Source organism: Silurus aristotelis (assembly GCF_946808225.1).
Source record: "Silurus aristotelis genome assembly, chromosome: 25".
In the NCBI taxonomy this organism is placed as follows: Eukaryota; Metazoa; Chordata; class Actinopteri; order Siluriformes; family Siluridae; genus Silurus; species Silurus aristotelis.
The window spans coordinates 17,109,343-17,129,129 of NC_139598.1; the positions used below are offsets into that span (position 1 = coordinate 17,109,343).

General features: G+C 37.3%; 1 protein-coding gene across 3 annotated transcripts in view; it reads left to right on the forward strand.

Annotated features, from left to right (window-relative positions):
* Positions 1-19,787, forward strand: part of csmd3a (CUB and Sushi multiple domains 3a) — a 245,184-nt gene that overhangs the window by 36,165 nt on the left and 189,232 nt on the right. For 2 of the 3 annotated variants that reach the window (XM_083529477.1, XM_083529478.1), the window contains exons 3-4: positions 5,087-5,199; positions 16,858-17,052. In XM_083529477.1, the coding sequence (XP_083385603.1) occupies positions 5,087-5,199; positions 16,858-17,052 (308 nt within the window). The remainder of the gene's footprint in view (positions 1-5,086; positions 5,200-16,857; positions 17,053-19,787) is intronic. The other variant, XM_083529479.1, reaches the window with a different exon arrangement.

The following is a 19,787-nucleotide window of genomic DNA, read 5'->3' on the forward strand; positions in this document are numbered from 1 at the left end:
TAGTTGTTGCACTGAAATATATAAAAATTTACAGGCCCCCTCTAGGGCAGAAAGGGGTTAAGGGCCTTGCTCAAGGGCCCAAGAGCGGCTGCTTCAGTGATAGTGGGGCTTGAACCCCCCCGACCTTCTGATCCGTACCCTAAAGCCTTAACCACTCCTCCGTTTTGTCAGGAAGCTGGAGAAGGAATGCAGGGTCTGCTATGATACAGAGCTTCTGCAGCACTGTGTTAAGGGCCTTGCTCAAGGGCCCTCAGTGTGGCAGTGCTGGGGCTTGAACCCCTGAATTTATGGTCAGTTACCAGAGCCTTAACCATTATTGTAATCTCAGTGCAAAGACACTATACATGATTGCTGTAGAGAGATTAATTATTGGATGGATGGATGGATGGATGGATGGATGGATGGATGGATGGATGGATGGATGGATAGATAGATAGATAGATAGATAGATAGATAGATAGATAGATAGATAGATAGATAGATAGATAGATAGATAGATAGATAGATAGATAGATAGATAGATAGATAGATAGATAAGAGCAACTTCATGACATGGTCAAAACAGAACATTTATTTTTAATAAAATAAATAAAATGTCCCCTGATTGTGGACTCCACATCTGTGTGAGTAAAACTTGGACAAAAGAAGCATTTAATTTCCCAGAAAGCTGTGTATGTGTCATGTAAAGTAGCAATCATTATAGCCTGAGCTTTAAGTCCATAATCCCGAGTGTCGAGAGCTGAATGCTGAGTGCTGGGTGCTGAGGTGGCTGGTGAAGAAGCGAATACGGGAAGCTCTTATCGAGGTTGGAGAAAATGTGCAGCTGCGAGATTAGGACCAGTGAAAGGACTTTGTATAGCGTGTGTATGGAGTGTGTTAGGAGTGTGTATGCACATGTCCTGTAGAGCTTCATGATGCTTTCATAGACTAAGCTCCAAATCATTCACTATATAACAGCTTTCATTTTTCTTCTCTTATATACTGCCTGGCAATGTAGTCTATCACTCCAGATGTGTACTGCATCTGGACTCTGGAATTCAGATTGGTGAAGAATATACATTGCTTTACTGTCTGGCAGGAGATTTATTCTGTGTCCCAGAAATGTCTTTGGATGTGAGAGCATTATGGCTTAATCATAATTTTCTCGAAACCAAAGTGATGATTAAATTAGCATACGTTTTGAGAAAAATCTGGCAACTTGGGAGACTTCGACTCCACGCAGGTGATTTAAATGATCGCCGTGTGGAGCCTGGAGCTTCTCTTACAAGCATGTGTGGAACCCGAATCTGAATACACAGAACTTTCCTAACGTAACTATATAACTCATCTTTTTTTCTACTGATGTGTGTTTTGTTCTCGGATTTCAAAACCGATTCTGTTATTCTGACAGACTTTTGTGGTAATGTGCAGGTGTGTGTGTGTGTGTGTGTGTGTGTGTGTGTGTGTGTGTGTTTGAATTTTAATAAAGCGCATCTAAAGACGTCCTGTACAATTGAGTGCCTCCAGCTTTGTGGTAACAGTTTTGAAAAGAACCACATAAAGCAGGAACGGTCATGTGTCCCAATACTTTTGTCATACAGTGTTCGTACATATACATATAGATAGATAGATAGATAGATAGATAGATAGATAGATAGATAGATAGATAGATAGATAGATAGATAGATAGATAGATAGATAGATAGATAGATAGATATGGCTGTCAATCAATTAAAATATTTACTCGCATAATTAATCACAAATAAATCTGTTCTAAATGTACCTTAAAATAATACTTATAATAATATTGTCAATTTTATTTAAATTTATTTAAATACTCTAATTAACATGGGCATGAACAAATATGGATGCTTTATGCAAATATATGTTTTTTATTATTAGTGTATGTATATACACATACAGTATATTAGTTTTTTTTTGAAAGCATGTATGTAGGAAGATCAATATGGAAAATTCTTAGTTCAGAGATTTAGGTTTTGCGTTACTGAACAGAAGGTCAGGAGTTTAAGCCCCAGTATCGCCAAACTGCCTTGGGCCCTTGAACAAGGCCCTTAACCCTCTGTGCTCCAGCGGCGCTGTATCATGGCAGACCCTGCGCTCTGCCCCCACCTTCCTACAGTAACATCACTGTGCTGTAATGTTCATGTGACAAGTCAAAAGCCCCTTTACACTTTATATCCTGCATCAAAGAGGTTAATGTTGATATCTTTGTCATAAATTTACCACAAAAACTGCTCAATTCTGATTATTTGGTGCGTTTTCTCCTTTTTTTCTCGTTATGAAACCATCAGTGATCATTTTCATCAAATGAACCTCAGCTTGTAGCAGGAGGGAAAACTGATGAATAGATTTTTAATAATGTCGCTTGGGCAAAGCAGGAAAATGTGAAGTTTGCTGTTCTGACATTCTGACAGGACGAAAAAAGAAATAAAGGGAAGGAAGGAGGAAGGAAAGGAAAATAAGTTTTAAAGGGAAATTAAGAGAAGGAGTAGTGGAGGAGGAGAAGAAGAAGGCAGATGAAGAGGAAGCAAGAGATTAGGAGGAGGAAAATGATTAGGAAGGAGAGAAGGAGAAGAAATAGGAAGAGAAGTAAAAGGAAGAGAAATATTAAAGGGAAATTAAGAGAAGGAGTAGTGGAGGAGGAGAAGAAGGTAGATGAAGAGGACACGAGAGTTTAGGAGGAGGATTAGGAAGAAGAGGAGGAGAAGAAGGAGGTAGAGAAGGAGGAAGAAGGAGATTGGGAGAAGGAATGGAAAATAGGATGAGGATTTTCACACCTCACTGATCCCAGTGTCACAGTAACCTGACTGAGAGCCTGCAATTTACTCTGCAACTCCTGAATGAGTAGTGTATCTAACCCCGATTCCTCACACATCCTGTCTGCAGCGAGAACGACAGATCAGGAAGAGTGCAAGAAGCCAGAAATCTCATCTTGTCTTCTCATCCCTGCCAGCGATGATAATGATGTCCAGCAATTTCAATATGTCTCCCTGCACCTTCTCTAATGAGAGCGAGCGGGAAACGGATTAGCGATTCCTCCTGATCTGCACAATGACTCTGGCTGAGGACTTGTAACCTAATTGGAAACTTCTGACGGCTTCGTACCGCTCATCTATAACGCCGAGATCTCTAATAGGAGCCGGATAGAGAGAAAAAAAAAAAACGATCCAATAGAATTACTGATGATTCATAACAACGGTCGTCTTGTCAGACTTTTGTGTCAGAGAAAATCTTATATACACAAACCTGTCAGAGCTCCATCACACTAATTACATTAAAAAACCTCCAAACTCCACACCCATTTTATTAATTAGCGCCGGGAAAATGGGAATCAGATTCAGCTGAAAAAAATCGAATAAATCATGCAGTTAATCTTATTAACCGAAACATTACTTGCACAATAGAAGTTGTTAATATTTTTTTAATCCAATTTCTTTTCAATTCGATGCCAATAATAATAATGTAAAAATTAGCTAATGTTTATATGTAATTATTATTATTATTATTATTATTATTATTATTATTATTATTATTATTATTATTATTATTATTATTATTATATTTTTTTTAATAATTGTAAACTTATTTAGCATCAAGCTTTATTTAGGATTTTATTATAATTATAATAATTATAATAATAATAATAATTATTATTATTATTATTATTATTATTATTATTATTATTAACAAATAAAAAAGGCATAACAGAAGCCATAGAAAATAATGCATTTTTTAAATTATTAAAAAAAATTCTGAGTAAATAATTATAAAAATGATCAAGTAATCATTACACTAATTACCTGAATAATCTAAAAAAAAAATCATTAATGCAACAAAAAAAATTATTAAACTACAAAACATAAAAAAAAAAAAAAAAAAAATATATATATATATATATATATATATATATATATATATATATATATATATATATATCTTTTTTTTATTGATTAGTGACAAATTATTTATACTATATATACTTTAAAAATAGACAAATTTTTTTTTTACAATTTTTGACAGAGGGCATTTAAATGAAAGGCTTTTTTTTTTTTCAGTGTTTTTTTTTTTTTTCTTGGGAATCAGAGCACATGGGACTTGCGGTCTGATTTACTCTGTTCTTGATTGATATAACCTTCATCATGACCTGGAGGGGTGCATGAGCTCTTGCAATGAACAAAATGAAAGAAATAACCCTGAGGGCATTGGAGGCAATTTTTTTTTCTCGCCATGATCCTGAGGGTATTTTTATGTTACACTCATACTGAACAGGAAGTAATTAAGGCGAGATGTGCCAAATGCACCGAAATGCACTGGGGCATTAATGACTCGGCTTCATTTACCTCCACGACTAATCCAGGTTCTGGTGCAGAATTTGATACAAAAATGTGATGTTTTGTAAGAAGGGCAAGAAAAAGTAATTGCTGGAAAACGCTTTAATCGGAACCTCCACAATCAACCTTTATGGAACTCAGTAGATTGGACGTTCTGATCAGATGGTCATGTGATGTTCACAACACATCCTGTTTGGTGATTATTGTCCCATCAAAGCACACCCCAACTTATTTAGGCTTTTATATATCCCACACTCTTACCTGAGATGAGAAGTGAGACCTTTAGCAATAAAGCTATACTCAAAAATGATCACATTCTATAGGTTTTTTCTAGAAATGTAAGAATAAATATTTTAAACATCTGCTTTATGGCCTCTAATTACATCGCAAAACCCTGACGATATGAAAGATCTGTTTAATATTCGAAACCTTTCACACTACAGGTCGTGTTGTTGAGCGATCCGATGTGCGAACTGATACACAGCGAAACGGCTCGCACTTCGGTGTGCTGAAATTTGAAAGTCAGGGATTATCATGCATTAGACATGGCATTTGATCCTGGTGCTGAAACCCAGCGTTCGAAAGTAAGGGACGAGTGCGATTGTGCGTTTCAAGCTGAAAATTGATTTTGTGCATTTGGTGCGTGGTGATGTGTAATATTGCAGCCTTGGCTGATGAATAAACAAGAAAGCATGACGCAAATGTTGTTTGGATGCCTGACAACAAAAATCAGTCTTTCTTTTCTCTGTTCTCAGGTTAACAGGATTCCAGGTGCCCGCTCCAGTCACAAGCACAGGCTCGGTTTTCTCCCTGCGGCTCACCAGTGACTTCGCTGTGAGCGCCCACGGCTTTAAAATCTATTATGAAGGTGAGGCGCCTTTCATTTGCCTTCTCTACCGATTTCTTGGGCTGTGAATTAAACTACTCACAATGTATACATTCTCGGATCTCGACCATATGGGCTTATTTGAAAAGGGAATTATTGACAGACATTTTCAAGGCAAACTACAGGATATCGACAGAAAATAGCCTTAATTGCCTTTTTTCTGGAATTCATTACAGTTGGTAGGTTTTCTCAGAGGAGCTTAATGGAGTGCTTTGAAAATGACTATGAAAATTGACTTTTTTTCTTCTTTTCTTCTTTTTTTTAATTGTATATGGAACTGTTCAGAGAGAAAATGTTCTGAAACCTGAAATCTTCACCTGAATAAGTTTAGAAGCTGGGTTCAGCCGTAATTCTTTCATCATTTGAAGAACTTTTGTGGATCAAATACATCCGAAGAGTTTGATCGATTTCTTGGTTTTGCCAATAAATCAGCGCCGATAGTTGAATGCTGGATTGAAATTTGTTTGGCAAAAATCCATACTGATAGTTTTTCCTGGTTGCGTTATACAGTACGAGACCTCTAGAGGCAAATCACTGATGTTGCGTGCTGTTTATTGAAGTGTCTTTTTTTTTATTCATTGTGGATGGAACTCAATGCGGTGTTACTTTTTTAGTTTCAGTTTTAATGCATGTCTTATATTTTCCTCAATATGTAATATAATTCATGTATTTATATTTGTTTAATTCAAAAGTTCAGCACTATTTTACATGAACTGTAATTGTATTTATTTTTTTATTTAACCAGCATTCATTTTAAATCTATCGGTTGATTAATTGGTTATCAAGTATGAGCCAACCAAGCTATTGGTATCGGTAAAATCAACAGAATCAAATCATCAGTTCACTTTTAATATAAATATAAAAATACAACGATTCGTATCAAAAGGGCATATAAACGCAGTCCTAATAGTTCCAAATGAATAACTTCCCGTTTCCATGCGTGTGTGTGTGTGTATATATATATATATATATATATATATATATATATATATATATATATATATATATATATATATATATATATATATTTTTTTTTTTTTTTTTTTTATATATTTTATATATCATAGCATATACAGTATTATAGCCATAGAGTGACAATTTTTTCTGTCTTTCTAACTCTGTTTAATATTTCTTACACTACACATGCCTCATTAATATTAATAATCACTAAATAAATCAATGCTTTGATGTTGATTTTTGATTTCATGCAGGCAGATGTTTAGTTTGGAAACAGTCGTTTGAAACTCGCTGGTATTTTGTCCACGCGCAGCATCTGCTGATTTATTATTTCATATCATGAAGTTTGAACATAATTACCTGTGTGTGTTTGTGTGTATCCTGAAAGCTAAACGGATGCTTGTGCATGATTTTTTTTATTTATTTATTCGCTGAATATATTTTCAGAATTTTTGCCAGAGCCATTTTCCAACCCACTAGCTGCATTCAAATGTGACTAGCTTGCCCATGCTAGCTAACTGCCTTCTTCCACATACATCAACTCACAGAGAGCCATGATTAGTGAGTGTCACTCTGATTCATTGGGGAACAATAACCAACTAGTTTTGCACTGTTTTGGTTTTCGAGACAATGAGATGACTGAATCATGGGCAATAGATGATGTGTCTCAGGGAAATTGGTTTTCACTTAAGAGCACTTCAGAAGAACTACTCAAGGTCAGGGTCTATCATACATGGGTTCAATTGGATGTCAGTTTATATTTAGATATCTAAACAATCAAGCCAAAGCAATTCTCTCTGAGAGAAATATATTAAAGGAAACCCACCTTTTTTTTTATACCCCACAATGGGGTGTACACTGAACATGGTTCCACTAATAAAGTGTGTGTCTTTTGGACACAGCCTTCACCTGAGAAATAAAAGTAATAAAAAGGGTTATAAGAGTCCAATTGTAAGGTATTTTCTGTATTGATTTGGACTTGCTATTGCTAATTATGGTCTTGTTCTTGACTAAGTCTTCATTTAAACTATGGTACTTGCACAGAGTTTGACAAGTAGTAACTACTTCTAAAAATATTCTTCTCCTAATTGCTGGTTTGATTGGCGCCAACTAGTTTAAGTACCGGTTTTAGACATAGTCCTAAAACAATTTGGGCTGATTTGGACCTCTTTTAGATTCGATCTGTGTTATCCTGGTCTTGGACTTGGCTGTAACTTGGTTTAGGTATGGCCTTGACTCAGTTTTGGCTAGTCTTGGTTCTAGGTTTGTCTTGGATTTGGCTGTTAACTGGTTTATACATGGTCTTGACTCGAGCTGGGCTGTCCTGGTTCTGGGCTTGTCTTGGACCCTCACCACAAACTGGTTGAAATATTCTCTTGACTCAATGTTTGCTCGTCCTGGTTCAGGGATTTGTCTTGGACTTGACAGTGGTACCCTTGACTACAGCTCTATTATGGTACCTTCCCTTTTCACTGGGTTGGTACCATTAGGGGTAGATTCTAATAAAAATTAATAAAAAAATAAAAAAATAAAAAAATAAAGAATTACTGGAATACATTTTAAATCATTAGTCCAACAGCTAAGTATAGCTTGCACCTTTCCAGATCAGTGAAACACCCTTGAAGGCAGCACCTCAGCAACAAGGAAAGATAAACTTATGTTAATGGCTGCCAGATTCTTTCTTTTTTTCTTTGAAAGTTGAGTTTTTTTTATATCACATCAGAACAGAGAAGCCCTTACTAAGTAGAGCTTTCACGTTTTCTTATAATCTAAAAACCCCAAGAACTCACAGTAAAAGCCATTTATAACAGAAAAAAAAACGAAATCGTGTGATTCACCTTTTCTGCGTGTCAGCCCATCGGGTTTGTGAAAACCCTCACAGAACATTGTTTTCTCACTTAAAGTGAAGCGTAATGGATATTTCACTGTGAGGGAGTTTGGCTAAGATGAGGGTTATGATTGGTCATGTCTGCAGGGGCTTATGCATGAGAGGAGAACCCTTGCTGCATCCTAAATAACTCACTCTCTCTTTCTCTCTATCTCTCTTTCACTATCTCTCTTTCACATTCTCTCTCTTTTACCACCTGCCACCCTCCTGACCCGACCGCAGGATGCCTCCCCCATCTGCTCCATCATTTACACGCTGAATAATTCAGCCTCACCCGTCCCTCGCCTCACACTTTTCTAGCTTAATGTTCTCTGGAATTTTATAGGCTTTGGAATATTAATCCCACACGTTATTACTCACTGCAGGGCACCGGATGTCAGCGTGCTCCCATCTCCTTATATATCACTGATGCAGATCAGGACGCCAAATTGAAGGAGCGTTCCCCCATTAGCCGGATCTGTTAGCGCCTGATTTGGAGAGGGTCTCGCTAAAAGGCACCAGGTGCGATGACAGGTGTGATCGAACTGCACTCTTTTGCCGTTGCTCTTTTCGAAATGTAGTGAAAAGCCGGCCATTTTTTTCGAATCCCTTCCGATTTCTGGAACGCGTTCAAACTCGACTTATCTTTTGGTTTCCCTCGGTCGGCGTTTTCATGCGCCGACATCTTTGACTCGATTAATTCCGTGCCTCCTCCACGTCGCTCCCGAGCGATTCTCCATCTCATCCGTTTGCATTTTTTTCTATATTTCATATCGAAACTGAGGGCTGCCTGGAAAATTTTTTTGATGATCTGAAACACTGAAGCTTCTTCATTCGTTTCTTGGTGTTCCATCACTCTGCCGTGGGTGTGCGAGTCTGTCTTTGAGGTCTATTATGTGTGTGTATGTAAGGAGAAGGATGGAGAAGGCGAAGCAGGCAGGCTTGAGCACAGAAGGGGGAAAAGAAAACTCATTTTAGCTTGTGTCAGTCCTTCATCATGCCAACAAGCCAAACCGTGTTTGACAGTCACTGCATTTGTGCTGATTAATGTGTCTGTTGCCATCCGCCACAAATCAGCCTTCTTCTCCTGGGTGTGTCAAGAGTTACACACAGAAACGTGACCTTTTCACGTGAGGCCGTGTGCTCCTCAAGAAGGGTGACAGAAATCTCAGCAGTCTATCGCTCTATTTATGTATATTACATTACACGAAACAATGCACTGCAGGACTGGACTGTGATTTCATGACGAAGGAATTCAGCAGGTGCATAACCCAACTCTGAATACAAGGAACTTTCCTGGGCTGCATTATTATAATTTTTTTTTGCTCTTTTCTACGTAACCTTGGAATTAATACCGTAAATGTAGAGTAAATGTCTTGAAGTGTGTCTGCATAATAAAAATAGTTGTTAGATATCACAATAACCGTGAGATAAAATTTTAAAGAAAGTTATGTTATGATATGAATGTTTTTCATAGTTCACGAACAGCAAAATAGAGCTTCTAAAAAATGTTCTGGTTTTCAGGTTTAATAAATGACAAAGACAGGCAGAAGGACGAGCAGACAGACACACATACAGGCAGACACTTTATTGATCCCATAGGGGAAATTGCTTTTTTACAGCAGCCCCCTCAAAACACATGGCACAAAAAAAAAAATCGATAGAATACACAAAGAGAGCAATAAAATAGAAATAGATGAGGGGAGGAAAATTTTACCAAACTGTTACGTTCGACACGAGAAACCATTTCGGGGGAAAAGGTATAAAAGGTGTGAAGTTTGTGTTACAATATATTCAATTAACTGACTTTTTCTTTGTGTTATTTACTTCTTCAATTTTGTGTGTTTGTTCATGATGCTAGTTTAAATACACCTAGCTAGCTAACTAGCTTATTCCTATTATTATAACTCCACTAATTAGTCAGTTGGATACCACAGATATAAAAAAAAATATTCAATAACCACATTGTGAGATAAATCTGGTGTAATTGGTCAGGCTAATACACAAACACTACAGCAATCAGTGCAAAGCAGTTTGCAATCTGTCTCATATAAAAATGCCAATATGTCTTGTTAGCATCAGTAACATCTTAGACATGAGATGATAAAAAAGATTTTTGCAGACAAAGCTAAAAGAGGGGATTACATTTCTTTTATTTATTTTTATTAAACTCTACTTGATATAAAGATGCATGTCATTTGAGCCAACAGTCTAAAAAACAAGTCTATAACCTTGTACTTAAAAATTTTACATAACCACTTTTTATTTAAATTGCAAAAATATAGGAGCTAATGAAACCATATTTCTGTGATGCCCCTGATTTTTTTACATTGGCGCTTCCTCTTGAAAACTGCCGAAAAGCCCTGTAAAGACATCTACAGCTATTAGCATAAAAGTTTCTAACCTGTTCAGGTCCAGAACAAGGAAATGATAGTAGGCTAATTCATTACTGTTATATTTATGGCATTTGGCCGACGCCCTAATGCAGAGCGACTCATTCATACAGCTGAGTGGTTATGGGCCCTGCTCAGGGGCCCAGGAGCAGGAGCTTGGTGGGAGCTTGGTATTCAAACTCATGACCTTCTGATCCGAAGTCCAATGACTTAACCATTAAGCTACCAGTCCGCTTTAATACACTGTACAAAAGTACAGCTTGACGAGTATCTAAAAAAACAACTTGCGACACTCATTTTCACTGTGAAAGACTTTAAATCATTTTACATTCATGGTATTTGGCAGACAGTCTTATCCAGAGCGACATACAACTGAGCAGTTGAGAGTCGAGGGCCTTGCTCAAGGGCCCAGCAGATTCCAATCCACAGTCCAATGCCTTTACAATGCCCTGAGCTGCCACTGAGAAAAATAGGCCCAGAGGAACGTGCATGAAATCGTTTTTCTTTCCTCGAATGTTGCCTTGTTTAAGCGGATGAGCGTCATGATGAAAGACAGTTACACAGGAACATGGCTCACTTCAAAAATCTTTTATCATCCTGAAAAAGCAGCAATGTGAAGAGAATTGAGAGAATCAAGAGATGTGGGGGAATTAATATCTCGTCCCCTGGGAGAACTCATTTCAGTTCCACACTGATGAAACGTGTCACATCGTTTCTGTCATTAACAGCCATCACACATAAACACATTTGATTCAATGCTAAATACTTAATCTCATGTTGGTGCCATGTAGTATTTGTTAAAAAAGGAAAAAAAGAAAAAATACGTCTGTGAATCCGTAACTGAAAATAATTATTTTATTTATTTATTAATTAATAAAATTATATATTATAATATTATTTATTATTATTATTTATTAAGTCATTCCATGGGTTTTTCTGTATGATTTAGATCTGAACCTGTTCTATGCCACTCCTAATTGCTGCCATGGATTTTTTTTTTTCTTTCTTTACCTCGAAGGTGAAAATCCTTAAATATTTATGTAGTAGAAACTAAAGAGAAAATCCCAATAGTAGCTTCTACAAACGTTCTTCATGCTATTGTGATTCTTGAACAGGAACAGATTTGAGTCTTTTAGTTCAACTGAATGGAAAATCGAATGCCACTGCGTCCAAAGACATCCGAAACAATCCTACACAATCGTGTGGTGAAGAACTACATATGGCTGAAAAAGTCAGGTTTCCCAATAAGTTTTTTCCATATACAGTAGTGTACGTATTAATCAGATAGCTCTGTTAATACTTCCTTCTCTGTGCAGCCTTCATGATTCTTTTTCCTTTCTATTTTTTTTAGAGGGACATTCTGGTCTTGGTAATGTTTCTGTGGTGCCCCATTTTTTTCACTTCTTTGTTCCCACTAGTTTCTCCACTTGATGACGATGGCCTTCACACTACTCCATGATGCAACAAAAGTGTGGGCATTTTTTGGTTCCTTTCTCCTGAATGACCATTTTTAAAGATTTTTCTAATAAATTGTAGTCATTTTAATTAGATTTCCACAAATATCAGCCAAAACATGGTTATAATTAGGGGAAAAAAACAGTGTTTTATTTTATTATCTTTTTATTCCCATAGAATATCAGAAATTGGCATCCCCTGAAAGAGTTTTATCTATTTATATTTTATTCTTTCCCGTGCTTTTATACTCTGTATTTGCTAGCGTTAATTGTCTTCTTGTTATAAGAAAAAGGAAAAAGATCCCTTTCTCCAATAGAATGCCTTCAGAATTGACTTTTCGTTCTTTCTTTTTTTTGACCTTGGCCTTTCATTTCTGAACTGAAAAAGCAAAGACTTCATATAGAGTGAATATAAACACTCAGCTGGTGAAAATCAGGAGTCAGGCAGCAGAGATAAACACAGATCGTTGCGTTCATACTTGCAGACAGTGTTTGATCACATCCCAGCGCTTGCTATCACTCGATCTGCGGGATGTCCGTGTTGGGTTTGTTTTGTTTGAGCACAGCGTCAGTATCGAAAGCGATCGTTTCTGTTCGGCGACGTCGAGAGAATTTGGAGATAATGAGAAATTTCAGCGGCTCGATGGGCTCCTGTGATCCGGATCCACAGCTACAGGGAAGCTATCATTCATCAAAGTCAAATGGATGGATCGGACGTTTCAATGGGCTGGTGGGAATTCAATCAACATGGTTTTTTCATAATATTATATTATAAAAAAATAATGTGTAGTATACTTAAATTATTATACATAAACACAAAAATATATACACACAAATCTATTTAAATAAATCCATAAAATTCAATAAAAAATAGTTATAAAAATCTTTTTTTATTTATTTTTTTTATTCTTATTTTTTTTTTATAGAATATTAAATGTAGTGTATTTTTTTATGTCTGTAAATTCATCTGCTATACAGCCGCATATACTGTATGGTCAAAAGTATTCAGACACCTGGCATTTCCAGCTATATCTGGTTCCCATTTATTTGGAGACAATTATATAGGAGGTCTTTGGATGTAATAGCAGGAAATATTCCCTTTATTTAAACTAGAAGACTCAAACTATTGATATTGAGTTGGCATTCATATTGATGGCCAGGTAGCCATATTTGTTTATTTACCAGCAAGATGTCGTTTTTTATGCGAAAGTTATTCCGAAATATATACACACAAACACCGGCCGAAATTCTGTGACATAAACAAAGGAATAAGCTGCTTGAGGCTGAGCGCTTTATGATGTATAGTTAGTCATTAACACCTGAGAACATCGGGCTATTGGTTGTGCTGGCGCAACCCTGACGACTAAGAGGTTAACATGGCAGAGGTAGAGCTGTAACTTCCTGCATACAGAACAGGAAAAGAACGTCTGGTTTTATTTTCTTTTTTTTTATGCGTTAGAAGTCAGAAGGCACTTACAGTAAGTAAATTGATGATTTGCTGTCTGTGTGAGATAAAAAAAAATCTAAGCAAACGACAGTTTATTTAAAATATTGAATTGCAGAGCATCATATTTTATCTAATGCATTGAATCGTATTGTGTTGAATCGAATCGAAGTCCTAATGGGGTGAATCGCATCGGTAGCTGCTTCATATGTATCTTTAATGTATTGTATCCTTGACTATGCATCGAGATGTGAATCACATCGACTGCACTTGCAGAGATCCACAGCCTCAGTGGTTAAGTGGGGGAAAAAAACTACATACATACTTGTATATAATTATTTAACTGTTCGTGGTTTTTTTTATTTTTTAGTTTGAGGCTGTATTTCTGACAGGTGAATCACATACAAATGAAAGAAATGAATAAAGAGACTCTTAGGAAATGAAAAAAGCACTCAACAGCAAACAGCTCTCCTCTGAAAAAAAGCAGTCACTTCGTTGGCTTTTTACTTCTTTTGAAATTTCTGCCATGTTAAACATGAGTTCTGTAATTTGCTTCTTTACTAATTACGTTCATAATATAGAACCTTAATTGAAATGCGGAGATGTTGCCCTCCAGCTTTTACTAACTGAGCGAATGTAAATGGATTTTCTGGGCCTCAGTTATTCGAACGTGTTGCCTACTGTAACTAAACCAATGTTTTTCTGTCCATTTTTCAAATAAATGGGGTCGTTTCAGGATCAGTTTTTAGCAGCACCTTTACTGTGTCATCACTTCCTATGTGAATAGGTGGCAGAAAAGGGCTTAGTTCTGGATAGGTTGTTATTTGTGAAAATTGGAAAATAGTTGCTTACTGGCTCTAAGCTTCCGGGTTCTGGTGTCACTTTGACCCAGGGTTTGGAGAGTATTTTTTGGATGCTGTTGTGCCAAACGTACTTATTATGACAGTTTCGGTTATGCAATGGCGCATCAAAGTATCCCGCTAACGCTTTGATGTTCTATTCAGGCATATATTTTCAGGAGAGATGATAATGAAATGTTTCAGAGCTGAAGATGCATAATCACAAACAATAATCTAGAGCAAGGGTTTAAAACTATCGAACTGTGGGGTAAAGACTTTGAATTGTATATTGGCAAGATTTTGCGAGAGCCCCTGAAGACCCTCATTTAAAAAAAAACATCATTTGAATGCAAGTTTAAATATTTGGGTCTAATTATGATTCTAACTATAATGTCAGGTGAAATTTACAATAATAATATGTATAAATTCTTTGCACAAATCTCCTTTTCCATCAGAAGGGCAGAGCAACTCCAGTTCTTCTGGTCGTAGAAACGGTGAAAACCAAAAACTGTAAAAAGAAAATATGAGCTGAATGAACCTAGACGACGAAATAACTTCATCAGCTCTGCGATTGAGGGTAATTTTCGCCAATATAACATTGTTTTTTTGTGTTTTATGTGAAAGCTTTCTATATTACCGCTCCATTCATTTGTCGCTAATCTGCGCTGAGGGTGTTGGGAGACCGATAAGCTCCCAGATGGCATTTTGGACGTCATTACATTCATGATGTGCTATTTGGCATCTTATATTCCCATCTTTATTTTTACTAATACAAAAAGAGTCAGCTAGGAAAGCTTTGCAAAATGCCGCCGCGCAAAAATATTCACGCGTAATTGATTGTAATGGATGCATTACCACTTCCTCCTGCTGTTTTAACACAAATGTCACAAATTTGTGTTTTAACCCTACAATTTTTGTTTTTTTTGTTTGGTTTTTCGGTGGAAAATAGTAGTTATCGTGTTGTTAGGCAGCTTGGCCATTTGTGTTATGAAAACATAGTGGTGCCTCATCAGTAAAACTAGATATTTGGAGAAAAAAATCTCTGTAGTGTAAACGACTTATAAACGAAAGTGATAAATAATTGTCCAGAATTGTCCAATGCTTCAGATTCTATGAATGAAGCTAAACTTCTGAGAGAAAATGTCTCAGTACTAAATGCCATAATGTTTTTATGCTTTTTACACTTTGCACTTTCAATTTAAAGATTATTACTTTTTTGGACTGCATGGGTTTCCTGCTGGTCAAGGATCCACTGCTTTCACTGATTTGGTTTGGGGTACAATTCATGTCTATGGAACCAGTGTAGCCTCTTGGAGATGACCATGAGAAGGCACTCTCAAATGATCTCAAACTCAGACCAACTGTTAGAGGATATAACTGTAAATGAACAGTATTTTGTGAATTTTGTTTTCTCAATGACATGGGACATTTGTTCAGCCTTATGAAAGAAAATGGAAGAAAAGGGGGAGGTGGTAGCTTGGTGGTTATTGCATTGGACTTTCGATCTGAAGCTTGTGAGTTCAAACCCCCAGCCTCACTAAGCTGCCCTTCCTGGGCCCCAGAGTAAGACTCTTAACCACTTAGCTGCTTAGTGGTATAGGAAAAAAAATGTAAGTTGCTCTTGATAAGAGTGTCTACCAAATGCTGTAAATGGAAATCAGAAAAAATAGAAATGGAAATCAGAAAAAATTAAAAAGGGGGGAAGGGGGGTGCTAGCTTGGTGGTTTAAGGTTTTGGACTTTGGATCTGATGGTCATGAGTTCAAATCCAAGCCTCAACAAAGTGAAATTCCTGGGCCCCTGAGAAATACCCCATAGTTGCTCAGTTGTAGGAATGAGATAAAATGTAAGTCGCTGGGATAAGGGCATCTGCCAAACGCCATAAATGTAACTGTAAATGAAAAAATTTGCAAAATGACGTCTTAAATCTTACAGTTCTACAGTTCAAGCCATTAGGATCTTCAACACACAGAACTGAACTGTACCAAACTCTCACACTTACTCAACTGTGTGTTACTGAATTGTTATAACACACGCTCAATACTTATTTCAATTCATACGCATCCATGTCTTTAGCACCACCCATATTATATTATAATCTTTATAATTAAAAAAAAGTGTACATTTATATTGTCATTTTCATCTCTCTATTGCTGCTCTTGCTGTTTTTGCACAAAATTGTGTTTGTTTACAAGTACACTCTTGTTTATAGATGTTTCTTTAGCACATTTACTGTAGGTAACATATACAGTAGGTTTGCTGGTCGGCGCTATTCTGTGTTTTGTGTATTTGTCCCGCGCTGTCCCGTGTTGTCTTTTGTCTGCACTGCTTGCACACGATGCACTTTATGTGGCGAGGACACTTACTAAGTCCTCAGCTCTGTGTTCTGTTTAGTCGCTCTGTGTTGTTTATGTAGCACCGGTGTTCTGGAGAAACGTTGTCTCGCTAATAATTGAAATAACAATAAAAGCTTCTTGACTTGACTTGACTTTAACTCAGGATTGACATCTTGACTTCTAGTTACTGTACTAATATTCCTTGAATTTAGAAAGTAACGTCAAGGCTCCTGGAGTGATGATTATGACATGGTGGTGTTACGCAAGGTGCATTGAGTTTCTTACGATATTTCCGATAGAGTTGAAGGTGAGAGCTTGAGGCAAACACCAACCATCCTTTTTTGTTTCCAGAGCTACAGAGCAGTTCCTGCGGAAACCCAGGCATTCCCCCCAAAGGGATTCTGAACGGCACTCGGTTTAACGTGGGTGACCGGATTCAATACCGATGTGTCCCGGGCTACTCACTGGATGGTCATGCTCAGCTCACTTGCGTCACCAGCACATCCAACGTAGCTGCGTGGGACTTTCCTGTGCCCATTTGCAGAGGTGAGGCTTAGAGACTTTGTTCGCCTTCGTATTTACCTCACTTAAATCACAGTAAGCATACACCGTAAATAAAATGTATATTTGAGCCCAGATGGCTACATACACCAATCAGGCATAACATTATGTCTAATATTGTGTTGGTCCCCCTTTTGCTGCCAAAACAGTCAACCCTTCAAGAATGAACAGCATGAACTTCTTCAGCAGCTACAGGAGCTCCACTGTTCCTTTCGTGGAGAACTTTTGATAGATACTGACCACTGCAGACGAGGAACAGCCCACAAGAGCTGCAGTTTTGGAGATGCTCTGAACCAGCCGTCTAGACAGCACAATTTGTCAAATTTGCTCAAATCCTTAAGCTCGCCCATTTTTTCTGCTTCTAACATTAACTTTGAGGATAATGTTTACTTGCTGCCTAATAAATATTTCCCACTCACTAACAGGTGACACGATGAAGAGATAATCAGTGTTCTTCACTTCACCGCTCATAATGTTATAATCTGATAATGTCATAATGTTATGTCTGGCTAGTGTACCTAGGCTAAAAAGGTTAAAGAAAATGCTTTAATAAATGCCATACAAATTTTGGCATCATGTTTTGGTAGTATTTCTCTGCAAAAGAGACTGGGGCACTTTAAGGTTGGCATCATAAGGAAGCAGGGTTATCTAAATATACTGAAGCAAAACTTAAAGACCTGGGCCAGAATTTGGGCCATGGTCCAAGACTCAGAAGCAGTTGCTAGGTTGTTAGGCTGTTACTATGGCATTCCACATTACTTACTCTCTTTTTGCTGCTAAAGTTTTTCGAGATTGCTCATATTTTAAACTAGGGTGTTATTCCAAGTGGTTTCTACAGTGTTGCTATGTGGTTGCTATAGTCCTCTAGTTGGTTACTATTCCGGATGTTTGCTAAACCAGTGTTTGGGTCAAGGTGCTTGCTATAGTGTCACAAGTAGTTGATGAAGCACAGAATCTTGGCTGGTGGTTACTAAGCTAATCTAGTTTGGGACAAAATGTTTGCTATGGTACCACAAGTGGTTGATAAAATGTTGCTTGGTGGTTGCTATGCTAAGCTAGTTTGTTTTTATGATACACTAGGTAGATTTGTATTTATAATTTCTTTTTGGTCATCGCAAGGGGTGTTGGCCATGTTATTAGAGGCACATCATTCCAACTGAACAGACTGCATACTGGTCAGTAATAATCGTAATGATGCTGCACATGCTCAGTGGTGACATACAGAGCGGCGTGTTGTAGAGAAACTTAGTAGGGATGCCTCAAGGGATAAAGTTCAGGGCGGTTGTTGTGAAGTGTGTGTGAGTGTGTTTATTGAAAATGTCCAGAGTTTTGCTGTCAGCGCTACATCGCTGACCAGTCTCCTGAGGAAAGTGTGAAATGTGTATGCTCTGAGGCTTGTCAGCAAATATTTGAAAAGGTTAAGTCTATTTTGTCTTAGGAACTTATTTTTTTTTTTAGGTTCTCCGTTTTTTTGCAAAAGTTCAATCTCTGTATGATGGAAGTCTATTCAAATGATGATCTTTTGGCTTTTCTGAAAGACTTCAAACATACGTTGGATCTTTCAAGCAGCTTATACAAGGTTTTGCTGAGAAAGACAGCATTCTTGGTGTTGCTCCGTGGAGAATGTAGTGGGGGAGATAAATCTTAGGATTAAACCAGACCTTTAGACAATTTCGAATTCCTTAAACATCACTGACACACAGATGGTCAAGGAAGGTGGTAGCTTAGTGGTTAAAGCATTAAAAGTTGGATCCAAATCCCAGTCACACCAACCTGCTATACCTTGGCCCTTGAGCAAGGCCCATTCAACCCACTTTATCAAACATCTTTGGTCACAATAGCACTTAAATGACCATGATAGCGATCATGATGTGCACTCTAAGATCGCCGATCTCAACTCGGAATTGAACAATTATTTTACAACGTGTGGAAATTGTCAGAAAGCGAAAACACTCGGTGTACACCCAGAATCTGACGTTAGCTAGCATAAAGAACTCCCAAACTCGTTACTCATTAGTTGATGCGGTAGTAGTTTTTTGTTTTGGGAAAAAAAATTATTGATTTTGTCTGAAGAGCAACAAATAATGTGGGAAAAGTTCATTTATTTATTCAAGCAAAGAAAATGCAAAAAAAAAGGGGTAGGTGGTAGCTACAGAACCTGCCAATCTGTAAGAAAAACATCTATATACACATTATGAGGGGGGGTGGTATCTTTGTGGTTCAGGCATTGGACTTTGGATTCGAAGGTTGAGAGTTCAAATCCCAGCCACACCAAGCTGCCACTTCTGGGCCCCTTAGCAAGGTCCTTAACCTCATAGATGCTAATTTGTTTGAATAAGATAAACATAAGTTGGCCAAATACCATATATGTAAATGATTCACTGAGAAAACTTCCAAAACAGAAACAGACAATCGGTCATTTTGGGAGTAAAAATGTAATGTCCTTTAAAAGGCCCTCAGAACTGTTCAAATTATTGATTTAAAGTTTTATTCCCAGTTCCCCCAAAACAGTCTGAAACAACAAAACAGAAATTATGAAAAGACACTGCTTGATGTTTGCCGATGAGCTGATCAGGGTATTGAGGGTAGCGGCTACCCTGAGGTGTTTTCTAAAAGCATGGAAGCCAGATTTGTTCACCCTCAATCCACACTAGCCTTGAGGCATATTTCAAGATAAACCTGACAGGAAGTCACATGGACTTAGCTAACTTCGGCTGTTT